General features: G+C 43.2%; 1 protein-coding gene across 4 annotated transcripts in view; it reads left to right on the top strand.

Moving 5' to 3' along the window:
- TANC2 (tetratricopeptide repeat, ankyrin repeat and coiled-coil containing 2) overlaps positions 1-25,913 on the top strand; it is a 198,873-nt gene that overhangs the window by 77,628 nt on the left and 95,332 nt on the right. Inside the window, exons 1-2 of one of the 4 annotated variants that reach the window (XM_066627177.1) lie at positions 6,192-6,273; positions 6,562-6,814. The exons of 2 other annotated variants lie outside the window; for them this stretch is intronic. Coding sequence is in view for 1 of the 2 variants with exons in the window: in XM_066627176.1 (XP_066483273.1) it covers positions 6,159-6,273 (115 nt within the window). In the remaining variant the exon portion in view is untranslated. Of the gene's footprint in view, positions 1-6,140; positions 6,274-6,561; positions 6,815-25,913 lie in introns of those variants that run through there. One more of the 4 variants, XM_066627176.1, reaches the window with a different exon arrangement.

Here is a 25,913-nt window from a genome sequence, read left to right as displayed (position 1 = left end):
AAAGTAGGAGCTGTAATTGCTACAGTCTTCTATGCTCTGTGCTCTGGTTAGCCCCCACCAGTTCACCATTCCTCCATTACTTGAGGCAGGCACTTCACCTGGTGTTGGTAGTACCCCCCTCCCTGGAGTTGGGAGCCAGCCAGGAAGCTAGGGACCCAAGGGACCAGCTTTGGTAGCCCACTCCCTAGGAGACCTTGTGAATGCTAAGGAAGATTGTTTGGCTGGTTTAGATGTGAACTACTAAGTAAGGACAAAAAGTACATTTCCCCTTTCTCAGAGAGAAGAAATTTGCAGGATCCTTGTAGCAACAAACCAACCGACCATCACCAGACTGTCCCCAAACTCACTCTTTGGATACTAGCTCTGTGATGTGCTCATGTCTGATTCATTGCATGGCTCTTTCTCCAGGAAGACTTAATTTGTTTTCCTAAACATTTTTTTTTTTTTTGCTAGGTATGTGCTCCATCACTCTCTTTGTCTTGGGAACTGAGTACTTTGACCCACAGGTTTTCATCAGGTTGCAAATAAAGGTCAGAGGGAAGGACAGGCAAAAATGCCACAGAAAAGTGTTGTAGCACAAACTGACTTAAGGCAAGCTTCTGTTCTTCATTTGTATCTAATTTCTCAGATACCTCTGCCCACCACCCACAAACACACACATGCACACAGAGGTTCTACCTGAATAAAGAAAGAAAAAGTGATGTTGGGGAAAAAGTTGTAACCATTATCATTTTCTGAAGATGCTTTAAATATCGACCCAATGTGCGGCAGCAGTGAAGAAGGCCAATTCTATGCTTGGGATCATTAGGAAGGGTATTGAGAACAAAACGACTAGTATTATAATGCCATTGTACAAATCTATGGTAAGGCCACACCTGGAGTATTGTGTCCAGTTCTGGTCGCTGCATCTCAAAAAAGTCATAGTGGAAATGGAAAAGGTGCAAAAGAGAGCGACTAAGATGATTACGGGGCTGGGGCACCTTCCTTATGAGGAAAGGCTACGGCGTTTGGGCCTCTTCAGCCTAGAAAAGAGACACCTGAGGGGGGACATGATTGAGACATACAAAATTATGCAGGGGATGGACAGAGTGGATAGGGAGATGCTCTTTACACTCTCACATAATACCAGAACCAGGGGACATCCACTAAAATTGAGTGTTGGGCGGGTTAGGACAGACAAAAGAAAATATTTCTTTACTCAGCGTGTGGTCAGTCTGTGGAACTCCTTGCCGCAGGATGTGGTGCTGGCGTCTAGCCTAGGCGCTTTTAAAAGGGGATTGGACAAGTTTCTGGAGGAAAAATCCATTATGGGGTACAAGCCATGATGTGTATGCACAACCTCCTGATTTTAGAAATGGGCTATGTCAGAATGCCAGATGCAAGGGAGGGCACCAGGATGAGGTCTCTTGTTATCTGGTGTGCTCCCTGGGGCATTTGGTGGGCCGCTGTGAGATACAGGAAGCTGGACTAGATGGGCCTATGGCTTGATCCAGTGGGGCTGTTCTTATGTTCTTATGTTCTTAAATGCGCAGTGTAGTTTCTGATATTGAGAAGACCCTCAAGCCAGACATGTAGGTGGAAGCATTCTGAAATCATGCCGTTCTGGCCAGGTGTGGAAGCAAGAATAAGCCTGTCTTTTTCTCCCTCAATCAATTTTTCATTCATTAATCTGATTCTAGGATATTTATTGCTCACTGAATGCTCCCTAAACATCTCTTGCTGTGAATGCACATAGCAGCCCTGGTAGCCAAGCATAACATTTTGTAACAATGGAATGCTTCAGACTCTCCCTCAGTTCAGCAAAGGATCAGAGACATGTTTGATCTTTGTATTCAAGAACAATAGGTCTTACGTAGGGCACTCAAGGCATTGTTTCTATACTGCAAGATTTACACTTATTTGAGCAGTGTGTATGCACTATTCATTCATTCTTTTCATCTCTATGGTCCGGGAACTGCACATGCACAGATGAGCTAAAGAATCTTCTAAAGCTCTCTCATGACCACAAGACATTCTCTCCCTCCCCTCTGCTAATGTTTTCCCTGCTTTTCCGCCTTCCTTGCGGTTCTTTCTTTTCCATTGTGGAAAGAAGAATACCAGGAGTCTCTCTCTCTCTCTCTCTCTCTCTCTCTCTCACGTTGATTATTTTTTAAATATTTTAACTTTGTTGAGTTCTGGACCATGTCTGTATGGTTCAAAAAGTTCTTTTCAACAGGCATATCCAGTGTAAGGGAAAGATGATGAAGTTTTACTGTGTCATATGATGGGTGAAGGACATGATTTGACTAGATGCCCCATTTGGTAGTGGCTTGCACCTTAAGCCTGTAATGATAGGACTTCATTTCTTAAGATGGCCTTATGGGCAAATACCTTGTCTGCCAGTGGTTATCTTAGAGCTTCATTGAAATGAAGTACTATAGGTTCTATTCACATTGGGACTGCTGTTGATTCTTCCAGGGAGCATCAGTCTCAAAGAGGGTCCCTCAGTTATAGAAGATTTTCATTCAGATTCTAAGATAAAGTCTCTTTCTAATTAGCAGCTATGAACTGAGAGTTGTCATAGTGTAAAACCGTATATAGAAAAGGATAATACTTGTGACTAAAAGAAGATTTCTGGCAACACTTCATGACTGACATTTGAATAAATGTGATCCTGTGTCATGTGATGAGTTTTGTGTATTGAATTACTTGTTTTATTTGAAAGACACTGGGTCACTGGTGTCGCTAGGGGGCTGCAGGGGGTGCAGGTCGCACCAGGTGATGCGCCGGGGTGGTGGTGGTGATGTGCCCTGGGGGGAGGATGTACTAACATCGCGGGGTTAGGAGCTACCACGTCATGCCATACACCATTGGATGCGCCGTGGCCAGCGGGGTGCAGTGCAATAAACAGAATTGAAATAGCTCCTTTCCTTCAAAAGTTATGGCCAAAAAGCCAGAAGGAAAAAATGAATGGGTCCCTATGGAAAGTGAAAGTGAGCCGTATCGTGCGTTTACTTGTGAGTAGGTGTACTTGCCATAGTCCGTTGGAAAGGGCAGGCTGAGAGGAATCCAAGGACACCAGAATGGTCCCAATCCAATGAATGCAGCCCCCCAAAAACACCCAAGAAGCTCCCCCCTCCCAGCTGGGAGTCTGAGCCCGAAAGAAGCCATGTGGCCGCGTTTACTTGCGAGTAGGCAGACTTGCCTTAGTGGAGGCAGACTGAGAAAGCAAAGCAGCCTCACAGTTGCGTTTACTTGCGAGTAGGCAGATGTGCCTTGGCTGGTGGTCAGGCCAGGCAAAGGGGAATGTGAGGACACCAGAATGGTCCTGATCCGATGGAGCTGCTCCAGAAGGCAGCCTCCCCCTCTAAAAAGAACAAAAAAGAGACTTGAATAGTAAGGGGAAATTTTTCTATTTTTCACTTGTAAAGCCAGGAGGGTCTTTATCTTGATATGCCTGAAACAGAAGAATTTTAAACTGGACACTGGGAGGACTGGACATGTCACTGATTCTTTTTGGGGGGTTATTATTGCAGGCAGACTACAGAGTAAGCTCCATTGACCACTGTGGGACTTACTTCAGAGTAGACATGCATAAGATTGGGCTCACAGGCTGCAATCCTACCCACACTTTCCTGAGAGTAAGCCCCATTGACCACAATAGGACTTACTGCAGAGTAGATTCACTTGGTGGAACAGGACTGGCTCCCCCTTATTTAATTATTTTATTTTAATTTAATTATTTATAATTATTTAATTTGCTTGATGATGTCTCTTCTGGCCATGACATAACTTCCAATGGGTCCTGGACAGATTGTCATTCTAAAAAGTGGGTCCCAGTGCTAAAAGTTTGAGAACTGCTGCAGTAAGGTGTTAGTAAGTTGACATGGGTGTGTGTGTGTGTGTGTGTGTGAGAGAGAGAGAGAGAGAGAGAGAGTGAGAGACACTCTACAAGTTTTCAAAAACACTAAAATCAGAATTTGGAGGAATAAGACAATCATATATCAATCAATGCATAATTTCATGCAAAATGCAATGAAACAAACCACATTGAAATATCTGTATTCTAACAAAAGGTACAGCCAAAAAACCAGTGGGGGCGGGGTGATGGTACGTCAACACGCCCACCTGGGGTGTTGCCCTGCCCACTACATGGGGTGACGTGAATCCTAGTGACCGCACTGCATTGGTTTATCTGTAATTTAAAGTTCACATAACTATTGGCTGCTGTTTTCATGTGTATGTCAAGGCTTTTTGCTCAATCTTTCTAAAGGTTTGCTAAGATTACTGAGTATATATCTACCTGTTTTACTAGTTCCTCAGTAGAGATTTGCATCAGTTTTATCAAGTTAATTGTTAAAACTGTTGGAGCTTTTAGCAAAATGTTCTCTGCATTTCTTATTGTGAAATCTGTGTCTTAAGTTGGTATTGCCACTGCATGTGGTGAATTCTGTGTGTTATGATACCTCTTTTCTGATGTTCCATAATGATAAAGTGATTTCATTTCCTGATCTATCTTTTAATGTGAATCAAGATATTTTGTTGCCAGGGTTTTGTTTATTCCTGATGGATGTTCCTGTATTCTTTGGATGTTAGACATTATTGTTTTATGTATGAAGGATTTAAGAATTTAGATTAGATCCTTATCTTGTATTTGTTATGGAGGTGATCAAAGTGCAACAAATGATGTTTGTTAGGTGACACGCTGAGTTGTTTTTCCTATTAGAACTTATGAGTTGTCAAGAGTTCATATATACCACACTACAGCTTAAGCTTTCTCTGTTGTCCTTTTGAAAGGCATGTCTATGGAGAACATTTGTGAGGTTGTAACATGCTTGTAAGTGACCATGCTTAGTAAGCCTTATTTGCAGGGTATAGGCAAAAGGCTTGCCCCATCTGACAATAGTAAGATAGCAGGAAAGAGAGAGCAGTGGGGTGGGGTGAAACTGGGCAAGGAGGGGGTCTAATGGGGCAGAGAGGGTGTGGGAGGGATGCATCTGGTGGCAATGGTGTGTGCCAGAGCCTGTCCCCCTTTTCTGTAGCCTCATCACCATGTTGGACTTCTGCTAGCGAGATCCCTACTGAATATAGTCACCCATTTTTGGCACAGCAGTACCAGTGTGGGGGGACGGGGACGGGACAATAGCATTGGGCTGTTAAGATGGGGCCATCTCATTCTAAAGGGAGGAGTTTACATGTTTTGCTCAAATACTTCATTTGCAGTTTCACACAGTTTATTTTCTCTGGTGCTTTGCACTTTCGTCCTGTCTTGCATTCTTTCCACCTTTCAAATCTTTTCTGTGGCACTGTAGGGAAAGTAGAAAAAGAGACCAGAGGCTTTTCACCTGACTCAGTCACCCTTTTAGTGTTTCTGTCCTTTTTTTTACATTGTCAAACCCATGCTTGCTCCTGCTTTGAGTGGAAGGAATTTAACAGGTGGCTCCTGCCTTTGGTGTTCTTTACTACCCTCAAAGTGGGAGGCTCAGGCATGTTTGTAGTGTTAAGTGTTTCATAATAGTTGGGCAGGGTAAGTATAGAGTCTTGTCTGTGCAGTTGCAGAGAGGTTCACTTAAAGGACTTCAAATATAGGTAAGTCACATTTGCTGGAAGGGGGAGAGAGAGCAAGAAACATGTTTTCATTTTCCTTTCCCCCCTTTTTTCTTTGTGTTCCATTGCACCAGATTGCAAATGGTACTGCATTTGCGGGGTAAAATATAATTTTTTTTCCTGTTTAGATTCTCTGCAAACATTGACAAATGTAAGCATCTTGGGGTAGTCTGCAACAATCTGTTACTGTTAGAAATAAAGCATTTAATCTTCCTAACTTAGCCTAGTGTGTTCCTTGACTCCTCTATTTATCAGTTCACTCCTTCAGTATCTTGAGGCACTGCAGGCTTTTGCAGATGTGAGAATTCCATTAAATCTTTATATAGCAGCAGCTCGCTGCCCGGCTTCTTCTGAACTTGGACTAGTTGCTTGGCAACCTCATGTAGGCTGTGCACAAAGGGTTGCACAATGCAGGGAGAAAAGACTTTTATCTGAAGAGTTGGGGAGGATCTATTTTCAGCTGTTTTCTGAAATCTTTGATTGGTGGGTGTCTTAGAAGCACAGGTATTACATGATAATGGCATCTCAGTGATGAGGACACCGGCATGACGTGCTTTGTTATTTGTGGCCATATGAATTTCCAGTTTGAAATAGGTTCTGAACAGAGTGGATGTCAATATCAGAGGCCTAATTTCAATGTGAAATGCTGCATTATCCTAAGGGAGGCTCACATCAATTTAGCTAGTGGTAAGTTCTATTGAAAATGAATAATCATGAGTTAGAACCTGTGGTGTGGATTGATGCATTATTAATTCAGTGGGAACATCTAGTAAATAATCTCTAACGAAATATTTTGGAGTACATTAAAAGTCAGTGGCAAAGTTCAGACCTTGAGGAAATACAGAGACAGAGCCACAAAACATATGGGAAGCATGGAGAGAGCTGTTTATGTGTCAGCAATGCAGTTCCATATGTTAGGATATCTTTCAGGGAACTTGACTCCCTCCTCCTCATCTCTCCCTTCCCCCTCTCCAGCAGGAGGACCGCACTGCATTGGAGAGCAGAGAGCAAAGCGTCTGACTCATTGGGGAAGTTTGCAGCATGTAGACATGTGCATGTTTGTGCGAATGTGATATGGAAGAATCATAAATGAACATAGGATTTTTTCAGATTTCCGCTGAAGAAGGATATTGAAAATCAAAAACACACCAGAGGGAATATTTGCGGCATGAAGCCTTATGCTTTTGCTTCTTTCTTCCCCCCTCTGTTGTGGAACATTCCGTATGAGGTATGTGCTATTTTCTCCTGTGATGGAATGGGGTTAGGGTTAGCCCTCAGAAACCTCAGGTGGGGGAGGGAAAGAGACCGTGATGTTCTGTAAATTGGCATTGTTGTTTATACTTGGAATTTAAAACAAAAAGTTGAACATATGGTATTAATTCCCCCCCATCCAATTTCTCATTGCATGCCAGCATAGTGAAGCAACTGCCCTTCTTATTATGGTACTAGTGATACCACTATTGTAATGATAAAACCAGGCCCAGTGAAATGTGGATGTTTCTACTTAGTTTCTTAATCTGAATGCAAGTGTTGTGTGCTGGTCCCGTCCCCCCCCCCCAACAGATTTCTTCTGAAGCTCTTGACAATAAATGAGCAGTTTTCCCAATTCTTATATGAGTGAACAATGCCAGTAGATATACTTTGTTTTCCATATCTTCCTTCTTGTTCAGTGTCATGTTTGATACTGGAGAACAGATCTTCCTGTTATACGTGTCTTTAGTGTAGATGTCAACCAGATTCTTGCAAAACAATGTTTTTGGAATGATTTTATTTATTTTTTAATCAAGAAAGGATAGTTTGTTCAGTTGATTCAGAATAGTCTCATGAACCAGAAACCCAAAGTGGCTTTTGCATTTAATCAAAATAATGTGTATATTGGGAAACATTTAATTCTGATCAGAGGTATTCTCTATATACAGACTAGAAAAAATGCTTAACATTTAATGGTCTGGTTCAGATTATCCCTAAAGGATAGTTTAGTGCTATGTAAATGAGCCTAAGGGTGCTGGGGGCTTGGAAACTCTCTCTTTTCACTCATGCAGAGAGAGTAAAAGTTTTACTTTCTGTTTAAAACAAACCACAGTTCTATGTTACATACAAAGTCAGAGAACTATGGTTTTTAAAGTAATCAGTATTAGAACAAGCTAGGGCAGTGTTTCTCAAATTGTGGGTCGGGACCCACTAGGTGGGTCGCAAACCAATTTCAGGTGGGTCCCCATTAATTTCAATATTTTATTTTTAATATATTAGACTTGATGCTACCATGGTATGTGATTGCATTTGGGGAAATGTTACAGATATGTTCTTTGAACAGGCTACTATGTATATGCTTTAAACAATTATAGTAAATGGGACTTACTCCTGGGTAAGTGTGGGTAGCATTGCAGCCTAGGATTGTTAAAATTTTCCTGCTTGATGTTGTCACTTCCGGTCTTGACATCACTTCCAGGTTATGACATCACTTCCGGTGGGTCCTGACAGATTCTCATTCTAAATAGTGGATCCTGGTGCAAAAAGTTTGAGAACCGCTGAGCTAGGGTATCTAAGATTGGTTAGTTAACAAGTTAGAGTTCTCCAGCTTTCTGTGCAGTAGGAATCTGCATTTATCTTTAAAGTGAAAGTGGCACTCAAGAGGAGGATTAGGGAGAAAGGAGCATGCAAGCCCATGACTTCTGCAAGTTGTTCATATAGTTCTAAATCAGGGGTGTCAAACAGAAGGCCCATGGACCAGATAAGGCTTATCTAACCCATGTGATAATTGCTCATACAGCTGCGCTGTTTCTGCCAAGGCTCTGGAAGGGAGGGATGGAAGGTGCTATGGGGTAGGGGGCAGACCAAGAGGGATGAGAGAAGGAGTTGCTGCCAAGGTGATGGGCTGTCTATTCAGCAGTGCCACTTTTACTGAGGCATCACTTTGTATTTTCTTAAGAAACTATCTCTTAACCTCACTGTCAGATACCGGGAGGGGGGTTATCTGGAGAATAAGTGGAAAAAATGTACCTATAACCCTGATTTTTTTTTGGGGGGGGGGGGGTGTTTCCATTTGTTTAAGAGAACATATGTTGACTAATTCTACAGCATGCATTAAGAACAAAAAAAAGCATTGATGAAGTTGACAAGGATTTCCCCTGAATTCTGTGCCCAATACAACAGCACTGCAAGCATTTACTTGTACGTGTTGTTATGCAGTCCATTTTTATTAATGTATAAATGTCACTTGTTTAAAAAAAAACTGCCTTGAGTTCACTTTCATGCAGAAAGGTGGGTTATAAATTAATAAGCTGAACAAAACTAAAACCTAATAGAAGAAGGCAATACTGATGAGCCTGCTAAGTTTCACCAGCCCCTTTCCACTGCAAACTAGCTGTACAGATGGAGAAAATCTTTGTGAGCTTCACCAATTTTTCTGTTTTTATTGTGACACTCAATAGTAGTTTTTTTTAAAGTATTACAGAAAATTTGACAAGAGTTTTCTTCCACCTCTGCTGCTTTTATGAATCCTAATAAACCTGACTAGTATGGGAAATTCCACTAGGTTTATCTGAACTTGCTGCTGTGAAAGGGACAAATCCTTGTCACTTTCAATAATTCCCTGAAATTGCTATACCTTCCCCTAGTATCTGACAATCTGAAATGCAGCCTGCTAGGTGGGGTGTTTTGTTTTTCATTTTCCGTAATCAGAACACAACAGCAGAGAAACACCCAGAAGCAAATATTTTTAGAGCTCCACCTCTAGCAGATACAGGGACAGTTCTAACTCAGCCCCTAACAGGCAGGCATTCGTTTTTTAAAAGCTTGTCCCTCATGGACTCTGTTTTCTCCTTCTGTGGAGAAGCAGTACTATGAGGGCAAGATTTTTAAAACCTACATCTTCTAAGGTAGATAACCAAAATCATTTCTCTTTCTTTGAATTTTGAGACTTTTCTGTGTTTCCTGAATTGTTCCAAAACATGCTGAAAAGCAGTGTACCCATAACCCATTCCAGAAATGCTTCTACTAGAAGTTATGGTTCTAGTTCACTAGAAGTTATGGTTCTTGTTCAGCCTCCACTGAGGGCAGAGTTCCCTCCCAACCTTCAAGATTGGGCTGGGTCTTCCTAAAGGTAGGTGTTGTGGCTCAGTGGTACATGCTTTTGAATGCAGAAGGTTCCAAGTTCAATCCCTAGCGTCTCCAGAAAGTTCAGTGAATAAATCCTGCCTGAGATCCCTGAGAGACACTGCTGTCAATGCTGACAGTACTGAGCTAGATAGGTCAGCTGTCTGTAAGACATATATACAGCCAGAGTACAGTGTAGAGAATATAGAGGTAATGGGGTTTTTTGTAATTTACAAATGAGGCAAAATAGAAGTTAATTCAAGGTATCTTGGAATATGCAGAACAAAGATGGAGACAGAATCTACTCAGAATGTGTATGACCCACTTCTGGCTAGTGATCTTTACTCTAGCAATGTCCCACTCACATTCCAGTGAATTCTGTCTGCCCCATCTACTTACCCTGTCCATTTGAATCCCCCAGTTATAATCATTGCTAAGCACCTGTGAAGGGAAATATAAGACAATTGTATATTTGCTCTCTCTTCATTCACTTCTGATTGTTTACTTGAGACTGTTGCTTACTATGAAGATTGTAGCCCCCCCCCTTTAAATCCCCCACACTGTTGTCCCTGCCTCTGACCTTTACTGCCAGAAATTTGGATCCAGATGACTTTGGGTTGAATCCTTCCTTAGTTTCTTTCTACTTATGCGAGGGGGGCTTGTGCATGCAAAAGTGATACTTCAATATTCTTGCATGCAGAAATTCAAATGGAATCCTGACTTGGTTTTGTGCTTGCATAACACTTTGAACAAGATGTAACATACAAAATTATCAGTACCTTATCACTGTGCAGTGTCTTCGTCATGTGATTGAACAACCACGTACATTACAGTACAACATGTCACCTTATTTTCAAGTGTGCTCCGTAGGCTATAACCCTACCACTGAATTTACTCCCACCTTCTCTTCAATTTTATTTATTTATTTTATTTATAAAAAGTTCTATATACTGCCTTTCTTCCATCAAAAAGGTGACCACAGTGGTTTACAGTAAAATAAACTCACTAAAGTAAAACAAAATAAAATGTGTGACCAATCATCCAAATCAAAATCCAAACCAAATGCATGGCAGAAAGTGATGGTTTTTTTTGTTCTGCTGATTCTTAAAGAGCAGTGATGGGAGGCATCAGTCAAGCTTCATACAGGAGTTCCATGGCCTGTGTGCAGCTATAGAAAAGTCTTTTGTCCTGAGTCTCCACTAGCCTCCTCTCAACCAATGTAGGAACTTGGAGCTGAGGCTCCTCAGATAGTATTAATAAGGTACATTCATATAGAGCAGGGGTCTCCAAACTTTTTGGCTGGAGGGCCCCATCAAATAGCTGGCGTGGTGTTGAGGGCAGGAAAAAAATTTAAATATAAAATTTAAATTAATAAATAAGAGATGGAACTTAGATGAGTGAATAAATGAATGAATGGGCTCATTCATTCAACCTCTCAGGCCCTCAGAACACTCTCCAGACACAACCAGAGCACAGCTCTGGTCATGTACAGTTGAATGGGCCAGAGGCTTTCAGGGGACAAGAGACTGGCTGCAGGCTGGGTAGAGGGTTTGGAGACCCCTGATATAGAGCAAGATGGCCCTGGACCAAACCATATAGGATTTTATAGGTAAAAAAATTGTTTCTGTGCACTTGTGCCTCCCTTAAAAAGGCTTATATTTAATAGTTCATCACCTTTTCCCAGGCTTGTATACAGTATAGACCAGGGGTGCTCACACTTTTTTGGCTCGAGAGCTACTTTGAAACCCAGCAAGGCCCGGAGATCTACCAGAGTTTTTTTTACAATGTTCGCGCCATCATAACATATAACATTTATGTGTACAATGTATGTTGGTGTACCTTGAGCCCCACTGAGTATAACAGGACTTACTCCTGAGTAGACATGCCTAGGATTAGGCTGTGAGGCTGCAATCCTAGCCACACTTACCTGGGAGTAAGCCCCATTGAGTACAATGGGCCTTACTCCCGGCATTTCCTCCCAGAGGCACCTGAAGGGGGGGGTGTCGGCACTCCGCGATCTACTCATTTTGCCTCGCAATCTACCGGTAGATCGTGATCCACCTATTGAGCACCCCTGGTATAGACCGTCTCCACATACCGCAGTTTATAATGATCAGAACTTATTGGGAAGGTATCTAGAATGGGAAGTGCTTTAATTGTAACCACTGAATATGCTTAATGCCCTGCCTATGGCAATGGTTTGCAACATTTTTTCAATTGCACACCCCTTGGCAGCCCATTTCCATTAATAGTACCCGTCATATTAGCCCTGCAGGGCATTCTAATGCCAGCCCCACAAGGAATTATGATATAGATCTGCCTTTTCCTGCCATTATTCAATTCTTTTTCAAGTACCCCAAAGGTCTTGGCAAGTACCTCTGGCACATACCCCAGATTGAGAACCCCTGCCTTATTTGAATTCTTTAGGGAGTAAGTTCCATTTTAGCTATAGGTTAACTTCTAAGCAAACTTATATTGAATTGGCTGGCAAGTACTTTATGGTTTTCAGCAAAATTTTACCATGAATTACCTAGAACAGAGGGTGCTTATATGTGTCAATAATACCTACTTAAACTGCTTTTAGTTGCATTTTTGCATGATTTACAACTTTGCAATTGAATTTCAGTGGCTGGCTGCTGGCAACTTTATCTTTTTAGTTAGATCAAATCATTCCAAAATGTTTGGGCTTACACACAGGGTCAGTGATGTCTTTCCTTCCTTTACATTACAATAGTAAACATCTATTCTGAGTCATAATTGCATTATATGTCCCAGGGGGTGTCATTCCCATTTTAAAAAAAGACAGTTTGTCCTTACTGTTGTATACTGTTGTATACTGTTTGTATTCCAGCTACAGTGGTTTTTCCTTTTCACTCTCTTGTCATTCTGAATAAACATTGGGCTTGGAATATTTGCAATGATACCCTTCCTGTAAAGTCCATAAAATGTCCATAAATGTCCATAAAATTCCTTGACATGCTAAATGACTGTGCCTTAGAGCAGTTAGTCATGGAGCCCACCAGAGGACAGGTGACTCTGAATTTAATATTGTGCGGTACCCAGGACCTGGTTAGAGATGTCAGTGTCATTGGGGAACAGTGACCATGCTGCGATTTGTTTTGACATGCATGTTGGGGGAAGAGTACTGGGCAAATCTCTTATAAAAAGCCTTGACTTCCGACAAGCGGACTTCCTTCAAATGAGGAGGCTGGTTAGAAGGAGGTTGAAAGGGAAGGTAAAAAGAGCCCAATCTCTCCAGAGTGCATGGAGGCTGCTTAAAACAACAGTAACAGAGGCCCAGCAGAAGTGTATACCGCAACGGAAGAAGGGCTCGACTAAGTCCAGGAGGGTGCCTGCATGGCTAACCAGCCAAGTTAGAGAGGCCATACATAAGAACAGCCCCACTGGATCAGGCCATAGGCCCATCTAGTCCAGCTTCATGTTTCTCACAGCGGCCCACCAAATGCCCCAGGGAGCACACCTGACAACAAGAGACCTGCATCCTGGTGCCCTCCCTTGCATTTGACATAGCCCATTTCTAAAATCAGGAGATTGCACATACACATCATGGCTTGTAACCCATAATGGATTTTTACTCCAGAATCTTGTCCAATCCCCTTTTAAAGGCATCCAGGCCAGATGTCATCACCACATCCTGTGGCAAGGAGTTCCACAGACCAACCACACGCTAAGTAAAGAAATATTTTCTTTTGTCTGTTCTAACTCTCCCAACACTCAATTTTAGTGGATGTCCCCTGGTTCTGGTGTTAATGTGAGAGTGTAAAGAGAATCTCTCTATCCACTCTGTCCATCCCCTGCATAATTTTGTATGTCTCAATCATGCCCCCCTCAGGCGCCTCTTTTCTAGGCTGAAGAGGCCCAAACGCCGTAGCCTTTCCTCATAAGGAAGGTGCCCCAGCGCAGTAATCATCTTAGTCGCTCTCTTTTGCACCTTTTCCATTTCCACTATGTCTTTTTTGAGATGCGGCGACCAGAACTGGACACAATACTCCAGGTGTGGCCTTACCATCGATTTGTACAACGGCATTATAATATTAGCCGTTTTGTTCTCAATACCTTTCCTAATGATCCCAAGCATAGAATTGGCCTTCTTTACTGCCGCCGCGCACAGGGTCAACACTTTCATCGACCTGTCCACCACCACCCCAAGATCTCTCTCCTGATCTGTCACAGACAGCTCAGAACCCATCAGCCTATATGTGAAGTTTTGATTTTTTGCCCCAATGTGCATGACCTTACACTTACTGACATTGAAGCGCATCTGCCATTTTGCTGCCCCTTCCACCAGTCTGGAGAAATCCTTCTGGAGCTCCTCACAATCACTTCTGGGCTTCACCACTCAGAAAGGTTTGTGGTCGTCTGCAAACTTAGCCACCTTACTGCTCACCCCTGTCTCCGGGTCATTTACGAAGAGGTTGAAAAGCACCAGTCCGAGGACAGATCCTTGGGGCACACCGCTTTTCACCTCACTCCATTGTGAAAATTGCCCACTGACAATTCCACTCCCTGTTTCCTGCTCTTCAACCAGGTCTCAATCCATGAGAGGACCTGCCCTCTAATTCCCTGACTGTGGAGTTTTTTCAGTAGCCTTTGGTGAGGGACCGTGTCAACGCCTTCTGAAAGTCCAGATATATAATGTCTACGGTTTCTCCCTCATCCACATGCCTGTTGAGCTTTTCAAAGAATTCTAAAAGGTTCGTGAGGCAAGACTTACCCTTACAGAAGCCATGCTGATTCTCCCTCAGCAAGGCTTGTTCGTCTGTGTGTTTTGAGATTCTGTCTTTGATGAGGCATTCCACCATCTTGCCTGGTATAGATGTTAGGCTGACCAGCCTATAGTTTCCCTGGTCCCCCCTCTTTCCCTTTTTAAAGATCGGTGTGACATTTGCTATCCTCCAATCCTCTGGCACCATGGCCATTTTGAGGGACAAGTTGCATATTTTAGTCAAGAGATCAGCAACCATTCTTCAATTCCTTAATTACTCTTGGGTGGATGCCATCAGGGCCCGGTGACTTATTGATCTTTAATTTATCAATAAGGTCTGAAACATCTTCTCTTTTAACCTCTATCTGACTTGATTCCTTGGTCAGGAGGGGCCGTTCGGGCAGCGGTATCTGCCCGAAGTCTTCTGCTGTGAAGACAGATGCAAAGAACTCATTCAATTTCTCTGCCATCTCTAAGTCTCCTTTTATCTCCCCTTTCTCTCCCTCACCATCCAGAGGGCCAACCCTTTCTCTGGCAGGTTTCCTGCTTCTAACGTATTTGAAGAAGCTTTTATTATTCCCCTTAATGTTGCTGGCCATGAGTTCCTCATAGTCTCTCTTGGCCTCCCATATCACCTTCTTACGTTTCTTTTGCCACAGTTTATGTTCCTTTTAATTCTCCTCAGTACGGCAAGACTTCCACTTATGGAAGGAAGCTTCCTTGCCTTTACAGCCTCTCTAACTTGGCTCATTAGCCATGCGGGCACCCTCCTGGATTTAGTGGAGCCCTTCTTTCTTTGCGGTATACACCTCTGCTGGGCCTCTATTACTGTTGTTTTAAGCAGCCTCCATGCACACTGGAGAGATTGGACTCTTTTTACCTTCCCTTTCAACCTCCTTCTAACCAGCCTCCTCCTCCACGCCGTAAAGGGCAAGGAAGCTTCCTTCCGTAAATGGAAGTCTTCCGGAAAACCGTGTTGCCTCCCTTGCTGCCTTCCCGGCAGAATACTGGAAAGAAAGCTCTCCGGCTGAGCTCTAAACTTTCCAGATACTTTAAAGCCACCAGGATAACAGTGCCTCTACTAGCAATCGTTAGCAGGTCTCTAGACCTGCAGTTTCAGGTGAAAAATAGGTAATCTTCAAGAGCTAATCCTGAAGACCGTCCTGTTTCATTCGCTACTTAACCCCTCCCCCAAACCAACAGTGAATCTTGTTGCACTTTAAAGACTAACACATTTATTTCAGTGAACACTTTTGACCACCTCCTCATCTGGTGAAGTAGACTGTCGTCCAGCAAAGTTATTTTTCCCCTCCTTCCACCTTTTCCCCCACCTTTCCACCATGCATGATTCTTCAACTCCCTTTAACCATATCACAACCTGGTGAGATGGGTTAGATTGAGAGACAGTCACCAAGTGAGTTGCATGACTGAATAGAGTTTTGAACCTTGGTCTCTCTGGTCCTAGCCCCTATTTGCGCCACCCTGACTCTCCATTCAGTTTGAAAGTGACATCGAATATTTTCCTGAAATCCCTGTTAATATTCCTTCAGAATATGCCTGTTGCTCTTGTACGGCAGAAATTTTACTAATATTTGTTGAAACCAGTGTCCATTCTGCATTATCCTTTTACTTGCTGAAACTTTTGTTACCTGAACTATTTCAGATTGCCAAAAAATGTGTTAAAGAACTGCAGGTTCTTTCATTGGGGTCTTGGATGAACTCCACTAGACCTGTTTTCCACAGCTATGACTGTTGAGGGCTCATCCCCACCCCCGAGCAAAACAGCTGCTCAAATAAAAAAAAATAGTTCCAACTGAGAGGAATTTGTACAGTGTTGCAATTTTTTTACAGTGACATTTACTGTATAAAAGAATGTTTGTGTTGGAGAAATATTTTATAGCCCTTATTGTTTCCCCTTTAAAGAAATTCTTCACAGCTTTGCAGCCAAAGGTGCATGCTCAGTGCCTACCTCGAAGAGACTTTTACTAACATGCTGGTCAATCAGAGATATTGCATTTATGAGTCTGAGGCAGTAGAGAGATGTTATCCATTGCTTGTTAAATTGCCTTTAAGTTTCTTGCCAATATTGCAACAGTCCCTGGATTGATAGGTCTTTCTCAGTGCAGAAGCCAACTCTCATATGCAGTGATTTGTATATTCAGGGTTACAATATTTACCTTGGCAACCCAAGAAAATTCACACCTAGCTCATTAAAAAATGGGTTTCTTGATTACCTTATTTAACATTTTAGAAGTATGTTTGAGCTTTAAGTAGCTATTGTGGCCCTTACAAAGAGTGAAGAGGGTTTATTTTATTTGGCTTTAACCTGAAGTGGGAATACAGGTATGCGATGTACCAGCTTACACCAGGATCACATATCTGACGACCACATGTGGTCATGTGGTCGTCGGAGGGCGCGTGCACCCCCACTCTCCGAAAGCGAGGGGGACTCTGCTCCCCTCGCCTCTGGAGGGTTGTCTGAGCTTCAGTTGTCTGTTGCGCCAGAGACGTGATTTCCCTCAGTCTGAGCTTTGCAGAGGCAGCACTCCAACATGCGCTGTCTCTGGGAGGCTCAGATGTCCTTCCAGAGGGGAGGGGAGCAGAGCATCCCCTTCCCTGTGGAGGGTCTGCACTGCATCAAGCACTGCTTGAGAACGGGGATCACGGTCCCGATCCCTGTTGTTAAGTGGCGCACAGCTGTATTTGGTTTTTTAAAGTATACATTGGATAGTGTTTCTTTTGCTTCTGAATTGCTATGGTCTTTGACTGCAAGCAATAAATGTACAGCATCATTTATTTTCTGCCTATCTCTGAGCTGCTTAAAAATTACAAACCCCATGTGAAGGGTGCCAAAAAGTGCGTCTACATAGCATTTTGCCCCATGTTGTGTTACCTATGTGTACAGCATCTGTATTCTATTGTGGCCTCCACAGATGTGTAAGACAACTGTGCAGATGTTGCTTGCCTGTAGGTCAGTACAGTGATGCCTTCAATAATGCCCTTTCTTTAAGTGTTGTTCCATTACAGTGCTTTTCATCCTGGGTTGATTGACAGCTATGGGAGCAGTAAATTCTGGTCAATCAACAATTCTCCCATAGCGGTGTTTCAGACAGCACTCAGTTTTTTAGGAATGAATCCTTGGCGTTAATGTAGATATTACTATATTTTTCCCCTGTTCTTATACATGGATAGATAGATATTCCCTGTTCTTATACATGGGTGAAAGCAGACCTAAACCAAACTATTGCCATGCCTAAGATTGACCAATGGGACAATTTCCCCAAAAGCATAAGCATGCCTGATTCATGCTCTTATGGGCCAAATCCTAACCAACTTTTCAGCCCTGGTGTAGCTGTGGCAATGGGGTGTGCATTGCATACTGTGGTGGGAGGGTTGTTATGGAGGCCTCCACAAGGTAAGGGAAAATATGTTCCCTTGTCTAAGGACTGCATTGGAGCTGTACCAGCACTGGAAAGTTGGATAGGATTGGGCCCTATGTTTTTCTCCCTACCCCACTCCCTGCAATCTTCCTCTTCTCCATCCTCTCTTCTGTTCTCATGGCTTTCTTTACCTTCTAACTCCCTTCTACACTGCCTTTCTCAAAAGGCAGAGTACAGGCACAAGAAGGAGGAAGTATGGAGAAGGAGTCGTGTGACACTTGTGAGCTAGAGTGCCTGTGCTCCTTGGCCCATCTGCCATCTCACCGTTACTCATTAGCAAGCAATCCTGCAGTAAGAGGCTTTTAAATATTACCCATACTGTGTGGTGCACGTGCCTGAGAAAATGCTTTTTCACAGCCTCCACACGGGGCAAAAAGTTTAAATCATTCCTTTGTCTTGGGGAAACTAGCTCTGTGTCGTCTGGAAAAACAGGCAGTTGCTTGGGAAAGGCAAAGTTTTCTTTCAGCTCTTGTCTAGCCTGTGTACTGTTGTGGAGAAGTTGAATGCTGATTTGTTCCACAGAAGTGCCTTTGAAATTATTCCCATGTAGCATATACATGGAGAACATTACACTGAAAGTGAATGTGTGTATGGAATTTCTTGGAGATATAAGTAAGCAGGAGCCACTATTTATTGAGATTTTGCTAGATAAAAACTGGATTTTAAGTTCTGATGTTGTGTTCATGTTTAGTCATTTATGGCAATAATAGGACAGAAGTCTGAAATCTGCAGTCTTTTTGTATAAGGAATGAGTAAGATCATTTATGAATCCATTGTTTTGAAAATTTTGTAATGACAAGTGTGTCACCAGAAGTAGCCCAAGGAGGGGGTCTTTTATTTATTCAGATTTATATACCTTCTTATCTCTAAGGCAGCCATTTTCACCCTTTTTCAGCTCACGGCACGCTGACAAGGCACTAAAGTTGTCAAGGCACACTACTACTTTTATTATTATTATTAATTATTAACAGTATTTATATACCGCTTTTCAACTCAAAGTTCACAAAGCGGTTTACAGAGAAAAATCAAATAACTAAATGGCTCCCTGTCCCAAAAGGGCTCACAATCTAAAAAGATGCAAATGAATACCAGCAGACAGCCACTAGAACAGACAGTGCTGGGGTGAGGTGGGCCAGTTACTCTCCCCCTGCTAAAAAAAAAAAAAAAAAAAGGAGCACCCACTTGAAAAAGTGCCTCTTACTCAGTTAGCAGGGGTAACTTTTAAATTACATTATTATGTCATAATTAATTTAATTAATATAACTAAGGGCACAAGCCTAACCAGGTCTATTCAGAAGTAAGCCCTATGTTGTTCAATGGGGCTTACTCTCAGGAAAGCATGGTTAGGATGGCAGCCTTAGATCATTACATGACAATGAAAGAAATTCCCCAGAAGCTTGGAGAGGGTGGTGTATGTGGTTTCTGGAAAGGTTTTGAAGCAGGTCTGTTCAAACTGTTATCAATTGATGTGCTCTGATATGCCAGGAAGTGGCAAAGAGAGATGAGACTGAGCACACTGGAGAAACAGAAATGTGCTGTGAGGGACAGTGAGGTGATGTGGCTGAAACAAGTGCACGATTCACTGGGGTGGGGGGGAGAGAGAAAGGGAATGGGAGGCACCTTCTGAACTTTGGAAGGTGGTGAAGAGGGATGGGAGGGGCAGAAAGAGAGGGGTTAACTGCAATTATGATGGGGGATGTGTGTGTAGGAGGGGAGGAGGTGGGGTGGGGGGGAAGAAAAGCATCACTTGCCTGCTCATTTATTCCAGAAAGAATGCAACCAAGCCTCTGTACCTCTACTCAGAAGTAAGCCCCATTGATTATAATGGGGCTTACTCCTAGGTAAGTGTGGATAGGATTGTGGCCCAGTGCCCTTCCTGCCAAAGCCTTGCTAGGGGAGGCAACGCAGGCAGGGTCGCTTTGGGGCATTGCAGACAAGGAAAAGGGTCTCTCCAGGATCCTTGCCAGCCAGCTGCTTCTGGCTCCTACCTGCTTCCACCTTCAGGCTCGCTCTCACTCTTACTCCCTCCTTCCTCTTGCTGCTCATCCTCACTCCCTCCACGTTCCACCCGCTGGAAGCTCTTTGGGGCTTCTCTAGCTGCCTGGCTGGCTGCCTAATCAGTGCACGGGGCAGGCACCAGCAACAGCAGGAGTGTTCAAGCCCCTGCCTCTCCTGCTGCTGCGTGAGGCTGCTAGCCACTGCTTTCCCCCATGGACACCTGCTGTTGCTGCTGCCGCCTGACTCTTTGGACCCGCGGCACACCTGAGGCAGCCTCATGGCACACTCATGGTGTGCCATGTCACAGTGGTTGAAAACCGCTGCTCTAAGGATATGGGCAGCTTATAGAAATTTTGAAAAACAAAGGTAATAAAAGGAATTGAAATGAAATAGTTGCAAGCTTTAGTAAGCATTAATGGAAGTATATTGACTGCTATGGCAGAGTTCTTGTTAGAAGGGAGGGGAGTATGTACTTAACTGAGGCTGTCTGTGATTTCCCTCAGTTCTGTTGAGCATTCAATCTATTTCTTCCCATTTGTGATTTATGACAGGTAGTATGTACTTCTATTTGTTTTCATCACTGACTGGGACAATGGAGCTAACAAGGTCAACCAATGTTCTTGTAGACTTTCTGCTTACTCCTTTGGGAGCCTTATGTTATACCATGGGCACTTGCCCAAGTTGCCTACAGACCTGCCCAAATGGCTGTCCTGCATTCCCTTACTGGTGCAAGAGCTGTCTTCTCTGGAGTCTTTTCTATGATAGATATTTGTTGTGTTTCTATCTTGGCTTTGCACATCGAGTTTGAGAACACATGGAGTTTTTTTCTCAGTGTCTTTTCTTCTGCTCCTGTCATCCCTAATTTTCCTGACAAAAACAGACAGTGCATAATGTTACCTGCCTAGCCATCACATTTCCCTGTCAGCTCCCCAAGCAGTTTGCATGCACCTGCTTTTCCTCATTCCTGAGAAAAAAATGTATCATTTGTTCTGCCTGCAGCAGATCATTCATTTGCGTGGACAATGCCTGGAAACTTCCGGGTTTTTTAGTAGCATAGCACTGCTGTTGGTGAACTAGACTGACTTTTTGATTGTCTGTTTCTTTCATTTCCTTTTACTCACCCTGTGCCTGCATTCCTTTTATAGTCTTGCTCTGCACGCCTTGTCTTTTATAATTTATAAAAGGTTATAATTTGTAACCAACAGAATGCACAGTACAGTTTTGTCAGCATTAGGCTTTAAAGCTAATCATGCATGATGCAGCAGCACTCCTATTGTAGGTTTGCAGATGTTCTTTTTGGCATATAAAGCCCTAAACAACTTAGGCACAATTTACTTACAACACAATCCAAACTGCACATTGGGCTGGTGCAAGCCCCTTGCGCCGACCCAGGAGGGTCGCAAACATGCTGTATTTTCATTGGCACTTCCTTGTGAGTTGGCAAGACTGGTGCACGGAGGTGCGCTGGTCTGCAGAGTCTTGTGTTGGCTGAGCTTGGCTGATGCAAGAATTTGAGGTTGGCAGGGAGGAGGTGGGAGGGAGGTGTTTCAGGGCGGGGGGGAGGGCACGCAGTGGGCGGCCTTGGGGGCATGCGGGGGACATAAGAACAGCCCTGCTGGATCAGGCCATAGGCCCATCTAGTCCAGCTTCCTGTATCTCACAGTGGCCCACCAAATGCCCCAGGGGAGTGGGAGGCAGGGCTGGAATCTGGCAGTTATCAGATGCCGTCTGAACCCCCGTTCCTGAGGAGCTTGGAGCAGCTTTAAGCCACTCCGCTCTCCTGGACTTGTGCCACCTCAGGAGGTGGCGCAGGTCCAAGGAGACCCATAGGGGCCAGGGTGCCTAACCCAGAGGTAAGGGGGAAAGTTTCTGTACTGTTATTGCAACTTCTGGACTACCATAGTTAGCAGTAAAGACTTTTTTTTCCACTTAAGTGCATTTGCAAGCATAGCTGGAAGGAGGCAGACTGATTTTGTTTGAGTGGCATCTGGCTTTCATGACGAGTTCTGGTCTAATTTATTTGGCAGTAGATTCTAATGCAAGATGACCATTTCTCTGTGGCTGGTGTAGGTAAAATAAAGAAGCTGACACAGAATGTAACATGCCAGAAATCTTATACACAAGGTTGCAAATTTCCTAGCTGTCTTCGTCATTTCTCAACAATGTGCTTCAGCTCCCCCTCAGATACCTCCTGTACACTAAACCCTGATTTAACGAATTGAGAAAAGGATGTCTGTTAATGCTGAAAGTTCATGAAATCCAAATGCATTGCAGGCAATGGAGACCCGCATGAGCAGAAACAGATATATCTAGGTTTAATGAAGCAGAAAGCATCTCTTGTTTCTGTAATCTATTAAAGTCTGTTAAATTGAGGGCTCTTTGTATAAAAACTGCCACTCGCTCCCAAACATATAGAACAAACAGTTTATGGTAGATTTGAAGATGTCAGATAACACCAAGAGATTACCAAAGGCTACAATCCTATACATACTTTCCTGGGAGTATGCCCCATTAAACACAGTGGAACTTACTTATGAGTAGGCATGCCTGGGGTTGTGCTGTAAATGTTATAAATGTATCTGATAATAATTTTTATTTCATTTGGCCTTCTCTCTTTAATTTTTTTCTGCCTACGTTTGTGCTCACTTTTATTTTTTGAGTTGTGTCTTTAATTGTATGCCTTTATTGTATTTTAAGACAATTTTGTTGATTGTTTCAATGGATTATGCCATGGTGCCTTTATATGTAAGGATGGATGCAATAATTAGCTCTTCAGATGTTGCACCAGTTGATACTATGACATTCCTCTGATGATGCACCAATGTCAAGATGCTGCTTCATGGATGATAGGCTGTGTCAGGGTTTATTTGGAGCCATTGTTGCACCAGTGTACATGAACATATGCTGGTGTTATCTTGAGGATAGGATTGAATGAGGTGGGAGGAGGACAGAGAAGAGGGCCTGGGGGGATGAGGATGGGTTGGCAGAGACCACCACTGGATCCTATCCCCTGTCCCAGGCCTAAAAGCCCTACATAGGATTATTTGAATCTGTGCCAGCAATTGAGACAGTCCAGATCCAAGTAGACTCATAGAGGCTGCTGGGACTCAACATGGCATAAAGGAACAAATGTTCCCTTACCTTGAGGAGACCTACAGCTGCTTCCCTTGCCATGTGGGATACAGCAATGGCCATTTCAATGCCACTGTATTGCATCATGGGCAGCCCTGTTTGTAGACCAGTGTAATAAATCTGAAAGGAAGCCTGAATTAAGTAGCAACCGTTAGGACCGCTTTACACACCCCCACAGCATAGTCTGCCAGGATGTTAGACATCATTTTTACCATTCACTAGCACTTGTTAACATCACTTTTGCAAAAGCATGAAGGCCTTGGATTTAGAAGGTTGCTGTTCTGACATAATTTAACAAATTATGACATAATTTAACATAATTTGACAAAAAGAGTGGCTTGTTCGTGACTACTCACACTTACACACACTTAAGTAAATACAGTGGTACCTCGGATAACGAATGCCCCGCGCAGTGAAAAACTCGCATAACGAAAGAGTTTTTCGATTGAGTTTGGTAACTCGCATAATGAAAATTTCTGGCCTTGCTTCGCATAACAAATTTTTTAAAAATTAAAAATTTCGTGTATGCTTCAAATTTTAGAAATCCTCTGTGCAGTATGTATGCCTTTAAAGAGCACATAATAAACACTTTGTAAACCAAATTTGACTTGTTTTGACCTTTTTTTGCCCATAGGAACGCATTAATTAGATTCCAATGCATTCCTATGGGAAAACGTGATTCGCGCAACGAAAATTTCGCATAACGAAAGGATTAATTTCGTTATGCAAGGCACCACTGTAGGCTGTTCCCCATACAGTTTTTGACCTTGGATCTGGTCAAATTTGTTGACCAAGCTTTAATTTCCTAATCTTGCTCTGTGGGAATGGTGCCTTGAAAGGACTATTTTGCCTTTTGCAAGTGCCCCATTACTTGTAGCTCTTCTAATAAGAAATAGCTGTTCTAGAATTTTCATGATATCCAGGATTGCCCCATTTAATAATCCAATCAAATGTCTCATGTTTTTAAAACAATAATGCAAAATGTAATGGATTTCAGTATGTGAATTGTACTCTTAGTTCAGCTAGATCAGTGATTTTCAACCTTTTTCATCTCACGGCAGACTTACAAGGCACTAAAATGGTCAAGGCACACCACCAGGTTTTTGACAATTGACAAGGCACACCATGCTGCCAGTGGGGGTTCACATCTCCCTCTGGCCCTATTAATAAATGACCTTCCCCCAAATTCCTGTGGCACACCTGTGGACCACTCATGGCACACCAGTGTGCCACAGCACAGTGGTTGAAAATGGCTGAGCTAGATGAACAACCCAATTCTGAACTGCCCAGCGCATGGGGCTGCTGTGGCATCCTAAGCGCTATTCAGGCAGCACCGACGGCTCCTTGGTGGAAGGGGTCTTCCCTTTCTCCTGGGTAAGGCACATAGCACTGCAATGGGGCTACTGTATTCTGCAGCAACCCTTGGGTCGCTGTAGAATCAAGAGCTGTTGGGCTGATGGCCCAAAACGGAGGCTCAGGATCCGGTGGAGCAGAGCTCCACTGGTCCTGCCTCCCTCCCCCTAGCATGCCTTTTCCCCATTCTCTCCCTGCCCCAAAACGCCTCCCCCCATGCCCCACCTACTTCTCCTTTTGCCTGGCTGGCACTGAGCTAGCACCAGTGGTAAGCCAGCCTGCACTGGTTAGGATTGGGCTCTAAGACATTTAATTAATTCAAATGTAGCTTAAGTAATACTAGGAATCAATCCTGAGAAGCAGTGGGAATGACCATTAGAGAAAGAATTGTGTCCCTTGGTGATACTTTAGGTTGCAAACTGTGTGAAGAATTTTGTTCTTAACCCCTTGATTACATACCAAAATGCAGTACTGATGCCTTCCATCTTAAGTAATACAGGTTGAGCCTCATTATTCGCGTGGGTTCTGTTCCAAGCACTCACAAGGATGGCAAAAAAACGCACTATAGCAAATCAATTTTAAAAACAAAGTTTCTTTGCTCTGGTGATTTAAAACAGCCTTGCTGACCTTTGTGATGTAAGATAAGAATCATTAAGAAGACTTCAATCAGTCATCCTCCAAACACTTAGAAAGCTTCACTCAGCCCCTCCGTTCACCAATGTAAAGTGATCACCTTTCTTTCACGTGCTCAGGGGGAAGGGAGGGGTCACCTGGAGAGAGTATTGATGGATTGTCAGCCAGCTGCCCCCCCTCTCATTAAGGAGGCTATTGTTAAAGGACTGTTCAGTTTTTTTAAAGGGATGCATTTTTCCCCTTCTCCAGGGATCAGCAGATTCCTTCTCATTTGCAGTGGCCATTCATGTTGAGTCAAATCTCTGTATAAAAAATCCACATATAAATAGACTGAACCTGTATTGTTTTAATGGCCTGAATTTTAGCCTAGGTTATGTAGTATGTCCTTTTCTGAATTCTGTTCAGTTTAGAGTTACATTAGAAGCACTGTGTACATCTTGCTATTTCTTCAATAATTGTAGATTTCAGTAGCCTGAAGAACGTGAAACTTTTTGGAGGACAGGTCTTTCAGTTGCCAGTAGTCATGATGTCTGTGCAGTACCTTCAGGCTCAGCAGCAGTGTGTCTCTGAATGCCATTTGCAGGGGAGCATTGGTGGAAGAGAAGTATGTCTTTCTTGTGTGTGCTGTTGTGGGAAAGAAGATGCCAGATGTCATGAACTTTTGGCCTGATTCAGCAGGCAATTCTTATGTAGAACTTAAGGTCCTTATTACCCAGCATTGTGTCTCTAGCAATGGCCAGATTTCTCCCAATGCCTGTCAAGCTCTTTTTAGTCTCCAAGTGACTTCTGAAGTTAGATAGGTGTCATTAGAGAGAAGGCCTCAAAATGTAGACATTTTTCTCCAAACATGTTTACCAAAGTGATTCTCCTTTAGTTGCCAGGTGGAGTCTGTCCTATTCTCTTAGGCCTTTCATGATATATATGGGATCTTTTAATGGCCTCTTATTTGT

This window comes from Tiliqua scincoides, chromosome 5 (assembly GCF_035046505.1).
Source record: "Tiliqua scincoides isolate rTilSci1 chromosome 5, rTilSci1.hap2, whole genome shotgun sequence".
NCBI classification, from domain to species: domain Eukaryota; kingdom Metazoa; phylum Chordata; class Lepidosauria; order Squamata; family Scincidae; genus Tiliqua; species Tiliqua scincoides.
The sequence above is the reverse complement of the archived record's forward strand: the minus strand, read 5'-3'. Positions and strand labels throughout refer to the sequence as shown.